We start from the raw sequence: 13757 nt of genomic DNA on the forward strand, positions 1-13757 counted from the left end.
CAGAGAGACAGACAGACAGACAGACAGACAGACAGACAGACAGACATAGAAGGGGAGGGGGAGAAAGACGGAGAGAGAAGGAGAGAGATAGATAGATAGATAGAGAGAGAGAGAGAAAGAGAGAGAGAGCCCTCCCCCTACCATTTTTCATTTTTACCCCTTTGTTCTTGTTTATTTGCTTAATTTGTTTTGGGGGTTTTTTGGTGTATTAATTTGTGTTATCTTTTATAAATAATCTCAGGAATTCTTGTTGAATGAATTTCGCTTTTCCTCAGTTGCGCACGTACGCACACGCGCACGCACACGCACACACACACACCAAACAGTCGGCGGTGAAACTAACCTCTCTTCGCCGCTCAGTGACAAAGCGGGCGCGAACAGTGGCGAGGGAAACCCCGCGAGACGACAAAAATAGATGGCTGAAATACGTCATCTATATTTCGGCCAATCACAGAGATGTGCTACATGCTCGCTGTAGCTTCATGTGAAACAGTTTGCGCATACATAAAGTTATATTTTTCTGAAACTACATTCAGTTTTCTTTTTTACTTTTATTTTTTCAGGATTTTGGGAATTTGTTTAGTATTTTTAAAATGTGTTTTTTTAAAGGCTTGTATTCACGGGAGGTGGGTTCCTTCCCCTTGCTTAGGATCTAACAATGGACTTCCCGTCCAGACCCTTACGGTGTAATGTGTAAAGCAATATTTAAGAAAAATAGTGGGTTTTTTCCTCAAAAAAATTATGCTTTATCAATACCAGCTGTGTTGTGGTGTAATTAATTTTTTTTTTCTTTCTTAGATCTAGATCTAGATATCTAGGTTTTATTGTGTCAGTGGAGTGTGTGATTTTGAAGAGACGAGGCCTGTGTAGTTGTCCGTTGTGTTGTGCGTCTAGAGATCTACTATCTGGCTGTGTCGTGTCTTGTCAAAATGGATGTCGAATTACAATAATAATAATAATAATAATAATGAAGACCATTTCTATAGCGCCCACTCCCGTGTAAACACAGCTCTAGGCGCTTTACATAAATACATATACGAACAATATTCACGCACGCGACACAAACACAAAAATACACACTCATACACACATACACACTCACGAACATATAGCAGTAACACGCACACATGTGCGCACACATGTGCACACACATGTACGCCAAACACACACACACACACATACAAACACACGCACACGCACATCTACTTGCTTATCACACGCGCACGCTTACACATCGTCACGAAATGAGCATAAAATTATCTACACAATGCATTTCACAAAATTAATACATAAATGGATACATAGTCATTTACATAACACTGTATTGAACATGAATCTACAGACAAAAAACAAAGATGTCATTAAATGTCTTAATATTTTTAAAAATTTAGACTCAGATATTGTATGTCTCAAGGGTTGGGAAAGAGAGTTCCAAACTGACGGAGCAAGGTGGGCGAACGATGTTTCAGCAAATTTTTTACCCCCTTTTCTAGGAACTCTTAAAAGATACTGATCGCCTGATATTAGTGATCTAGATGGAACATAAATCGGGATGAGATCACTTAGATATGAGGGAGCTTTGTTATTGACACATTTATGACATAATATTGCAATTTTATATGACATTCTAGCTGACGCGGGAAGACAATCTCTCTCCTCTCTCTCTCTCTCCCCCTCCCCCTCTCCTCCTCTCCCCCTCTCGAACGACGAGTCCATTCTTGTAAATTTGTAATCACTCAAGATCTAGAACTAGATTCTAGATACAGTAGATGTAGGGAGACTAGACAACAGTACATGTAGATCTATGCATCGCGAACTTACAGGGATCGGCAATAGGCGCCCTCTATGTGGAGTCAAGCAGACACCGACTGGCGCCTGTCGGTGTCGATTTTCACCCGCTTAAGTTTTGGCGTTCTCTATGTTATCGCCCGAAGACCAAACACTCCTATGTCTACAAAAAATATTGTATAGAATTTGGAAAATAGCCTTGAAAAGTTGTTACAACAGCAAATCTCAAGCCTTCATGTCCTTAGACCAACGTTTGGGATTGACAATACTGCAATTTTCATCGCACCTGTCTTTGAATAAAGGTGTTCTCAAAATGCCATCTGAGTCAACTTTGCATGGCGTCGGAAAGAATGTGTTTGCGTGTTTCAGTTTCGCAAGGGTTATTTATTTGTTGATCTTAATGGAATTTCGCTTCTTTTAAATTAAAAAGCAATTTAATGATTTGAAAGGAGGAATATATTGGTACTTTGACAGAAATATGAGGTGAAAAATCGAGCTATATCCAATCGTGTATCTTTGAATCTAGATATAGATCTACACATTAGATCTTACATTCTTTTAGATCTAGATCATTTGTTGGTTACTTTTGGGCACTTTTTACTATTTCTATTTAAATAAAATTTTATTTTAGCCCTTTTTAAAAATAAAGACGAAAATTTCAGCTTGATGGGCAATTTCAGTCTATTTGCCTACAAACATGACAAGCCACACCCAGTGAAGGTTTTTAATTCTCTGAGAAGTGCTTTGGGCCTTAAAAAAAAAAAACCCACTCGAAACAAAGTTGGAATTACATACATCTACCCACCTGCAAAGGTCTTGTTGCAGAACTGGACATTCCCAGAATGGATGTTCGTCTATAGGAAGTGGGCTGAAATTTCACAAAAAGATTATTTGTAATGGTGATAGTGATGGTATTAGTTGTAGTAAGAGTTTTTCTGCACTTGCAACACAATAAGGTCAAATAAGTGCCGAAGATTAGAGGTGTTATGAGAGAGTAACAAACATAAAAAAGAAGGAGAGATAAGGATGATAGATGTTTGATAGAAAAGAAGAAGCAAACCACACCAGAGCACCCGCCTACCACCTGCAAAAATAAAAAGGTTTCATAACAGAATGAAATCAAAATTGGAACAGCACATAAAGAACCACAAAAATCAACAAATAAGAGCGTGTGTCCACCTATCCGAAGACTGGCCGTTTTAATCGTAAACATGTGTAATTCAAGAAAAAGCACAGGATGTTACAGGTAAATTATGGAATCACACACAAGGGGCCTGCCAGTGTCAGTATTCATTTTTTTATAGTAGAGGGTTTTACGGCGCTCGCAGCTGCATAAGGTCATATGAGCGCCAATGGGTGGGTGTCAACACGAAGTCTTTACAGGGAATCAGACTTATTCTGCTCACCTCTCTAGCTTCAACAGCACAAGGTCTGCTACGAATATCAAGGCACCCCGGAAATAACGGGTCACAAGAGAGTGACAAACATACAAAAGAAGTAGAGGAAAATGACAATAGTAAGGATTAGGAAAGAAAAAGCAGCAATTCCCTGTTGTAGATCAGGCACAGTTATGAGCGTGACATGATGAATCAGCCCATTTACAATTCTACTGTGCTTCAACGAGAAATGTCCCCCGTTTGGGAATGGCCTAAAGACACTACACTACAGTCAGTGGCACTGCCCCGGGGGGTTGTCAGTATTTGGATTGGGTGGAGGCACGCTCTAACATAACAGTCATATTTTTTTTAATGTAGGAACAGTATCAAATAAATGACATTACACTATATAAACACAAAAAAATTGAAAAACAACACATCAGAACAATAACAAACAAAACAAAAATTCAACAGATTAAAACACAACAAAGAGGGGAAAAATAAAAAGACAAACAGCAATATTAATATAGTATGTAATGTAGGCCTACCTACGTTCTTCGCATGAAAATAACTATACACAGACACCTTAAAAGGATCAAATTACATCTGTAATATGTTATGAAGTAGCTTTTTTTGTTGAAAAATGCAAAATTCGCTGCGCCGAAAATCACGGCGGCGACAAACACAGATGCTAGAACTATCAAGAGACAACTTTACTGACCCCACCTGCTGGTCCCCAACACATGTCATGTGAGGCGAAAGCAGTCAGGCTATGTGATGCGAAAGCAGTCTTGGTCATGAGTCAAGACAATCTAGAACTCAGTCAATGATCTTTTTTTTTTTTCTTTAACAGCAAAATGACAAATAAGCAACAGAACTGAAAGTAGATCTTGATTTTTCCTGATCGTGACTCCCAACCCTGATACCCCACTACACTTCTGCCATAGGTGGCTGTTTGAACTCTCAGAGCAGGGAAAGTAGAACGAATACTATACAAATAAAAGTGTCAAAAATCGCAATGACCACACCAGTAGGTACCGCAGGCGAGCCGTTTTCAAGGCAGACAGCTACGGCTGGAGCCAGATTTGGACAACTTCATCCAACTATTAGCTGGTAAACACTAATAAAAATTATACCACTGTTTTCTGTGTCTTTCCTTCTCCATGGTGAACGAGAAACTGATACTTATGATTGCATATATTTAGTTTTTAATCGGCCGTCTCGCAATTTTGCGCACTTAGATTTGGGGGGGTACTTGTTTTAAATTTCGATTTCTCAGTCGTGAATCATCAAATTTTCTTGCAGTTTGAAACATAAAAACCTGGGATTTCAGGAGAATTTCCGGGAAATGTGTTTATGTTTTTATTCCGAGCGGAAAACATGAGTGGTACGATGTAAAGACGAAGAAAGCATTTTTTAAAATGAAATTCGACACAAATCGGGCTATCCTTGCCAGGATCATATTCCTAGATATCTCTACCATCTAGTTTATGTGTTTAGAAAAGCCAACTACGTTCCACGAAGTAGAAAAATTACTTTTTCTGAAGTAGGGTAACATTACAACCACTTTCGGGAGATCGTCATTCTGCCATTGCGGCTGTTCCATCGCCCATTGCCACCCCCTCTGACTTGACTCAACCAGCAGACGATTATATGATGGTTCAGTAAAAGAAACATTCGATAGATCTGTTTATTGCATCAATTTATGTAAGTGTTATAATTTTCTTTTAGGATACTTATGAATATCGTGTTTTGAAAAACAAGACTAATCGGCCACCACTTGCCGTGTGAATGGATTGTTATTGTTTGGTGGGAATCACGCCGACCTACATTTCACCACCTCATAGTGAATTAATTGCGATCTATACAAATGTATCGCTTCATGGTCTTTTGCAGTCTTTTCAACTAAGAACACCTTATTTATTCTAAATGCATCGAAATCTAAGCATCTCTGGTTGACAAAGTGAAAGAATAAAGCCGTGAAGAGTTGAACTGGGAGTTCTATTTATAGTAACATGTCATCGCACACTACTAAACACTCGGAAGGGGGTTACCGGGTGTTAGTGTTTACCGATGGAAATGTTCGTAGATCTATTGTTTGGCATTTAATTTGGTAACAAAAAAGGCTAGATTGATGGATATTCAATTATTGAATCAACCAGCCTTTTTACTTATTCTTAGACTTAGTTAGACTTAGATGTCACCTGACATTTTCACTAATGAGGCAGTTTTGACAAATTCGGAAGAGGTTGAAATAGGGTTCTGAGCTCTTAATGACAAATTTTGGTTGTTTTTTTTTTTCAATTTTTGAAGGCCTATATCTTGGAAATCAGTCTTTCTAACATGCTTTGATTTAGAGATATCAATATTTGTGTTGACAGCTCTGGGAAAAACAAAGTTTTCATTGATTTGATCATGCACTAGGTATTTTAGAACACCTCAAACATGGGTGACAGTCGCAGTTGAAAAGTTTTCGTTAAAAAAGAAAACTTTGAAATACCATATCTCGATTGTTTATTGATGGATTTTGATCATTCTTTTTTTAATGTTCTTGTTTTATAGAGTAGATTTGAACCCCTATGGTCTAAACATCAATATTGTTCCAAAAAAATTTCGCTTGTGGTACCTAACACCAGATTTGGTTTTCAAACTTTGGGGGCGATGTATATTCACCAGTTTTTCCAAGACCAAATTACAGATTTCCTCAAATTCCCCAAGCATTCCCTGGTCTGCAATTTTATTCAAATTCCCCAGCAGTCACCCTGCAATCAATACTTACTGTAAAGGACAAAATGGAGTCGTTTGCTGCCTCTGCTGTAGGAATCTTTTTTGCATCCTGCAAATAATATAATCACAATTTATGAACATTGATTCTACCTTTAAAAAAATTTGAACAGACATGCAGCTATTACCAAATGGCATCATGCAGAAGAGTTAACACTCAGATGCTACTGGATCACTAACAACAACAACATTCTACCTTAATTAACAAGTCAATGGCTATAAGACACTGAAGTTAATCTTATTCATCCTGGATGGCCGTGGGCAGTGCGTTTGTCTCGACCCGGCTTTCGCGAGCGGGGGTAAAAAAAAACGCCTGCACTCGACACACTCACTTCACACGCATGGTGCTCAAACTATTTAACTGATTCCGTCCATTCAGCCGCTGACGCTAAGTTTTTCCGCTGCATCCATTCGACCGCTGTGCTGTGAGCGGCGTCTGAATGTCGCCTGTAACAACCTCGGAACACCACTTCGAATCATTCTTGATTTTACCTATAGCTAGATGGGCCGATCGCCCGACTCGATCGCCTGAAACTGAAAACAAACGCGTTTGTTTATTAGGCGACCGAGTCGGGCGATCAGCCGATCCCACGCGTAGTGGGCACGCCCGTATCAGCATGTATTTCTTTCTTCGCGGCCCTTACAAGTTATATTGCGTTCACGTGCTGCGCATTGATCATTTCTCTAGATCTTGAAAAATTTGCGAAAAAAGCTTCTTTCTGACAGTAATTTTCTGTCTAAGATCACAAGTCAATTTACTTGATCAACGCGCAGATTTTCCAGCTGCGGCAACAATCCTAAGATAGACAGATGGAATGAGTGAATGATAGAAAGGAGGAAATTGGCACAAAAGGTTCATCAGATTTTAATCCATCTGCAGGTAAAAAAATGTACTGCCGACCAACCCGCAATGAATGAATGGGACTGGGACGTAGCGGTACAATGGCCGATTGCAGGAAATGTGCAATTTGGCAGGTTTCAATAACTTGTTGCCGAGAGAATTACCGTAAATATCCGTAGCTTATACAAGACGATACGAAGGCGACTACGGAATTTCGGCAGTCCTGCGCTGTCGCAGTTTTTTTTTTACGGAGGGAGTTGATAATGATGGAGGGACAAGTACGGAACTGGCTGAAAGTACGGATTTCCGTAAAAATACAGAAGAGTGGAAGCACTGTCAAACCCAAAAATCGTACTGAATACGTTTTTTTACATACTACTTGGCAGCTATGAAAATGGTTCACTTATTTTTACAAACTGGATAAGGACAGGTGCAATATATTTTTCATATCATAGACTATTAGAGGGTATTGTAATTCTTTTGGAAAACCTGGAAACTTGGATAAAATCTTGGTTTCATATAGTAATACGTACTATGTCTCTTTAACCCTTAGAGCAACGGCCCGAACTTCGGTTAAGTGCTGATCGCGAACCGCCGGTCGCCATAGACATTGGCATAGTATAACGCGATATACGAAAAGAACGAAGTACTAATTTTTATACTGCTGGCTGGTAGGCTACGCAGAATTGATTTCGGCCGCCATTTTTCTTGTCACGGGTTTCCATCGAGACGTGAGGAGTTTTTTGTATCACTTTGAAGTTGAATGACAGTGAAGTCTGAAAATTCGAGATTGCGACCCGCGACAAAACATGAAAATCTCTTGCATCAGATTCAGATGAAGATGTTCCGCGTATTTTCCTTGAATTGGAAGATGATTTCGGGGGTTTTGATGCTAGAGCTAACACTTTGTGATAACGTAGGCCTATGAAGCATCTAGACTCGGGTCTAGATCTAGAGATCTAATGAACCGGCAGTTTTTATTCAGTTATTTCCAACACCACTACTACAACAATAACGTCACAAAATACTTTTTGCTTCACATATTCTTAAAGAACTTTCAATATTCTAAAACTTTTATTCTTACCTTTATTAGAAATTTTGAGAAATAAAAATGTTATTAGCCAAAAAAAAGCGTATGTGCAAATATGGCGTTTTTCAAAAATAAATTCAGCACAGAGGGAAAATATAAGGGGAAAGAAGTCAGCGCTCTAAAGGTTAAATAAACAAGTCATGGCAAACGCATTGGCCCTATGCATATGTAAGTCTGCCGGGTGAAACGATTTAAGCAGATTAAATATGGTTCACATCAACAAACATGCAAGCCTTGTCTAACAAGAAACAAATAAATGCCTCAATGGTAAAACTATGAAGTGCTTCACTCAGAGGTTCAGACATTGTTTCTCATCAAACAAGAAGTCTGTCGTCATGTTTTCATCATACGAAGCATAACGGATTAGACCACACAAAACAAATTGTGGTCCTTTATATTTTTCATATCATTTTTCAAAAAGTGCTCCAATATGTACGCCTGCCAGCTGAAATGATTTAACACATTACACCCAAGGGCGGGCGGGAAGTCTATTCCCAAATTTTAAGCAAGAAGAAGGAACCCACCTCACTAAATACAGGCATTAAAAAAAATATTTTTTTAAATGCTAAACAAGTTACAAATCAGAAAGAGAAATGAATGTAGTTTCAGAAAAATATAACTTTATATGCACAAACTGTTGGAAATGTTCTAACTTTAGTTTAATCAGGGTGTCCGGCCCGTCACTCTCACCCTCAATCCTCGCGGAGAGGCCCTAGATCTAAATTCTATATCTGATTAATGGGAATCGCCCCAAACTCTTGCTACATTTTCATCAACATCTGATTTATCTGATTTGTCATTGGCCTGTTCTTGTGCAAATCCATTGCTATTTCAGTTTTCAAACTCAATTGTGCTGCTTTTCAACAAGTCGAAACACCTATGAAGTGTTGGAAACGGGATCGCACTTCGGTCAACTCCAATGCTAAAACTACTGGCCCGAAATATTTCGCTTTGGTATCAAATGGAAAATGAAACATTTTGCAATAACAATGTAAAACGAAATCTCAGCCCCAGAGTCACATCAAGACGAGATTTGGTTTCTAAAGACGCCTGGTTGGAGCAGGCGCTTACGGGCAAGTTTGGGTAGAGCGTGTAGGGAAATTCCCGGGGAGAGTTTGGGTGTAATGTGTTAAGCACCATAAATATAGTTCACATCAAGCAAACAGGGAAGCCTCATCCAACAAGAAACAAATAAATGCCTCAATGGTAAAACTATGAGGTGCTTCACTCAGAGGTTCAGACATTGTTTTTCATCAAACCAGAAGTCTGTCCAGATGTTTACATCATACGAAGCATAACGGATCAGACCACACAAAAAATTGTTGTCCATTATGTCTGTCACAATATAATTTTTCGAAAAGTGCTCCAACAGCTACCATTAGACAGCACAGAGAAAACATGGTATGTTTATAAAACAAAACCAAAGCAATAACTCATCCCACCAGAAAGACAATCATTTAACACATATTTCGTTGAATGAAAATTAACAAACCCAATGCCAAATGCAACAGAATGGAACTCGGATTTAACAAACTCGGATTTAACAAACTCGGTTTGAACAAAAGGAGTTGGGATTCCCCCCCTTTTTTTAATTCTTAAAAATAATAAAAAATAACTCCGATTCAAGTAACAGATAAATGAGCATGCTCGGATTCAACCGAGTAGCTTGCAGGGTGAACAGCCCCCTGCTGACGTGGCTTCACTCATTCTTCTTCCACAACGAACCTTATCTGTTACCGAGTACGACCCCATGGAACCTGCATTGTGAACCATTATTTGATTAGCCTCTTGTTTTATATCTTATACGACCAATCAGACACCTTCTTTATACCAACACATATGTTGTAAGCACGAACATGTCTTAGCACGTGTTGGGATTGGATGGGCCGCCAGCACAAGTGTGACTGTGTGTGCAGGTGTGTCTGGGGGGAAGAGGCACAAGCGATCCAGACGTGGAAAGTTAACAGAGATACAAACGCATCAGTTATTTTTTCTTCCCCAGCTGGTGATCAAAATTACAATAAGCTAGTCTACATAATGGATTGCACACTGGACTGTGGAATCAAACATTGCCATATGCTAGGCTTTAGAGACCAACATATTTTTCTCGGCAAACAATTCATATATAGATAATAGAGGCCACAGAGTTGCATTTGAAGCGAATCAGCTCTTTTGCACATTCAATATATTTCCCAGGAATTTTCAACATTTCTTCAGTATGTCAGTAAAGAAACCAAACTACTTTTGATTGAGAAAGTCGAATACATACCTACAATTATTTGCTCGTGCCTGGAATTATTCACGGCGTCACTTTTCCCCCCGATTCTGTTACCTTTAGTTAGCGTGACTAAGCAGCTCGCCGGAGCTCCCCCGCTCGGGGTCATGGGGTTAATGAGCCCTGGGGCGACTTTGGTGGTGTTGGCTAGGAAGTTCGCATTTTTGTCTACGTTTGAAATGATATAACTTCTTCCCCATTCCACACAGCAAACCATTACGCGGACGTACTAAAAGCTCAATGTCTTGAAATTTATTCTGCATTAGAATGGTTATTCTCTGCGCCTTAGTTTTTGTTCTAGACAAGTGTTTGTAGAGTACCCCAATTTGTCCTATTTTAGTTATACACTTATGAATAAATGTTTATTTATTTAAAAACGGCACGACAGATCTCTCCAAAATCTGTGTTAAAACTGACTATGAATATTATGTCTTTTACCATGAAAATTCTTAAATCTGCGCAAGTAGTAAGTCAAGTTATTAGAGAAGAAAGATGCACATCTGCATTTTTTAACTAAAGGCACTCAGCGTTAACTCTTGTTCTACCATTAAACAAGAGAAAGTTACTCTGCGTTTGTTCATGAATCATACTGTGTCTGTGGCAGCCTGCATACAACTAAGAAAGATGTATTATGCGATCTTTAAAAACACAAAACTGTGTTAATGCATGAGTAGAGAGGAACTTCTTGTATGGAATAAAAATAATGACGGCTAAAAATTCATTCTTAGTTTTTGTGTCGGACATGCGGACACTTATGAATGTAAAGAAATCAGAACATTGTCAGTTATTGCAAATGGTCATAGAAACGCAAATAAAACCCGGAAGTCTGGTGTTTATTCAGTGTCACTGGAAAGCTACAAATTATTCTTGTAACACAATTATGAGAGGTCATCCTTGTTATTCAGGCAACTTACAAAACCTAGACTTAGTGTTTTACGAAAAATAAGAAATTTATGGAGTGAAGAGTTATTGTTCGTGTATTACATTGTAAATGTATTCTGGCACTAAAATTGTTTTTTAGTTTTTCATAGAGTTCAGGGAAATTTTGATAAACATTAGAGAAAATATGCGAATATTCACGATTATATTAGACACATAAAGTTGTATTTGGAGGAATTACTTCATCTCGAATTGTGTGCCGGAAGGAAAAAGTTGAAAAATTACAGCTTCCTATTATATGCGCAGATACCATCTTTTCTGAGTATCTGCATCAAAGTTATGTCATTCATGTTCCAAAAGTTCAACAGTTTTTGTCATGCCATTTTTTACATTAGAATTTTTCCTCATTCACACTTGCTCAACAAAATTTCTATTTAGCATTGCCGACTTCAGTGCGTAACGAAATAACCAGACAAGTTACAATGTCCGTTCTTTTTTCTTTTGGGGGGGGGGGTCCTCACGAGCAGAAATGCGTGCTTTGGGTGCATTAAAAAATAATTACCTAAATACAAGGATAGACCTAAAAATGTATGTTGAAAAGTATCAAAAATCAAGTCAGCCCAGACAGAGTGGCGACAGAGCTAACCCCCGTGACGTGACCCCAACGTGATAAGGCGCTCGGCGGGGAACCCCCCGCGGCAACTAAAATTCTACTGCCGGTGCGCCGTGTATCTACACAAAAAGCTCATGTTTGCTTTAACGAACGCTCAGTTTAAACGAAATTGAAGATCAGGTCTGACCACTTCCTTTAATCCGGGGTCCACTGTACAGTAGAGGAAAGTACAAGAGAAGCAAGCTTTATTTTAAGAGAGACTAAACAAAAAGTTGGATGAAAACATTATCCATAATTGCGACTGTTATTTAGACAAGATCCAAACTTCTGAAAGCATTACAATTAACTTTTTTTATGATTTGTTTCCATCCCATACAGTATATCAGTATATTCAAAGACTAGGGAACTGTGGACTTGTGCTTCATCAGAGGTTCAGACATTTTTTTTGCAATCTCATCATACAGATGATCCGCTAAAGGCATACTCATCCTGCAAAGCACAAGCATAAAGAAGTAACACATCAAGAATGTGGTTTCATTATCAGAAAACACATTAACCATTCTTCTCTACTCAGTGCTCTCAGCAGACAAAGAAAAGTAAAGAAAATTCTGCTGGGAGAAGAAGGGACAGCACTCCATTAGGGATTCAGGGTGCAAAAGCCCCTGAAATAATTAAAAGAGGGTTGAAAATATCATTTGTGAGCCTGTTTGAATAGAATTCTTACATTGCATGATACCTATTTCTTTTCCTCAGAGATTCGGTATTGTTGGATTTCTTCATCAACATATGTTGCTCGCAATGTTAAAAGAAAGTGCACCTTTCCATTCCCAGATTTGCTGAAATCCACAATTTGGTTAGCCAAAGACAAATGGGTCCCAAACAGCAAAGCAGGGCTGAAAAAAAAAACTGGTCCAAGTCAAAATTGTCGTACAACACATACAGGTCTGACAATAAAACTAAGGGTCAGTACATTCCAATAAAGCTAATAATGACATTTACTCCAAGTGGGGTAGACATCCTGTCCAGTGTTTCCAAGATTCTCTGAGCAGTGGCACTTGTAGTGGCTTGATAACTGTTGTTCAGTTTGTTTGCTTTAACTTGCTTCCTGAGGGGTAATGATGTCTGAAGAAAACATGAGCAAAAAAGAATGTAAGGTAAAGGCATTAAAGGGAGGAAAGAACATTTTTTACTTTAAGGCAAGCACTATTAGATTTTAGTATTTTGGCTGTTAATGACAACAGTATCTTGAAACATAAAGAACATGTTGGAAGAATTCTTTAATTTTCGCCAAAAATGTGGTCACTGTGGCAGCCACATAACAAACTGGGATGTGTCATAATGAAAGGAAAACACTATATTTAAGACTATTTTATGTGTAGTCTGAAAAATACAAAAATATACATTAGTTAAAAAACACTCTACTAACACAACCAAGAATTTGGTCAAATTCAAAGACAATATGCCCAAAATCTCTTCATATGTCATTTAAATACTATTTCTACACGTCCTAGCAAAAATTATTTGGCAATTTGAAAAAATCTTAAGTGACCCATGCTGAAAATGCCAAACGGAGGCACGCATTGAAATGACTGCGTCATCCGCTCTTATGGAAACTCCCCAATCTATTTGGCAGGATCTCGTGACCTATTTCAACATTTTACAGTGTTTTTGAATGAGTGCGTACGGTGCTGGCAGTTATTTTACCAGGTTAAGCACTAAATGCTGTTTTCAGTGGTATACCTAGCATCTGCGTTTGTCGTGGCCGTGACCCACGAATTGCGCCCTTATGGCATTTTTTGGTTCGCAAATCGCGACCATGATTTTTGCATTTTTTCATCAAAAAAACACCCGTCCACCACCTTGGAATAAAATATCGAACACAAAACTGGGAATAAAATTAATTTTTTTTAAAAGAACCTCTTTACGTTTAGAGAGGTAGAAAGTTTATTTTCACTTCAGCTTCCCTTCGTCTCTTTTTCACTTGACACCACGTTGATTTGTTGGGGGGCTTTTTGTTTGTTTTTTGTTGTTTTTTTTTTTTTCATGTGAAGAATATAAGTACACTACATACTATTTATTTTATTTATTTATATATACACACACACACACAC

At 38.4% G+C, this 13757-nt stretch overlaps 1 protein-coding gene across 6 annotated transcripts in view; it reads right to left on the bottom strand.

Annotated features, from left to right (window-relative positions):
• The window catches only part of LOC101858246 (nuclear pore complex protein Nup153), a 148071-nt gene that overhangs the window by 72578 nt on the left and 61736 nt on the right, over positions 1 to 13757 (bottom strand). For all 6 annotated transcript variants that reach the window (XM_013091512.2, XM_035973961.1, XM_035973960.1 and 3 more), the window contains 3 exons: positions 12646 to 12768; positions 5944 to 6000; positions 2594 to 2656 (listed from right to left, as the gene is read on the bottom strand). In XM_013091512.2, coding sequence (XP_012946966.1) covers positions 2594 to 2656; positions 5944 to 6000; positions 12646 to 12768 — 243 coding nt within the window. The remainder of the gene's footprint in view (positions 1 to 2593; positions 2657 to 5943; positions 6001 to 12645; positions 12769 to 13757) is intronic.

The sequence above is a fragment of the Aplysia californica genome, unplaced genomic scaffold, assembly GCF_000002075.1.
Source record: "Aplysia californica isolate F4 #8 unplaced genomic scaffold, AplCal3.0 scaffold00038, whole genome shotgun sequence".
Taxonomy (NCBI): domain Eukaryota; kingdom Metazoa; phylum Mollusca; class Gastropoda; order Aplysiida; family Aplysiidae; genus Aplysia; species Aplysia californica.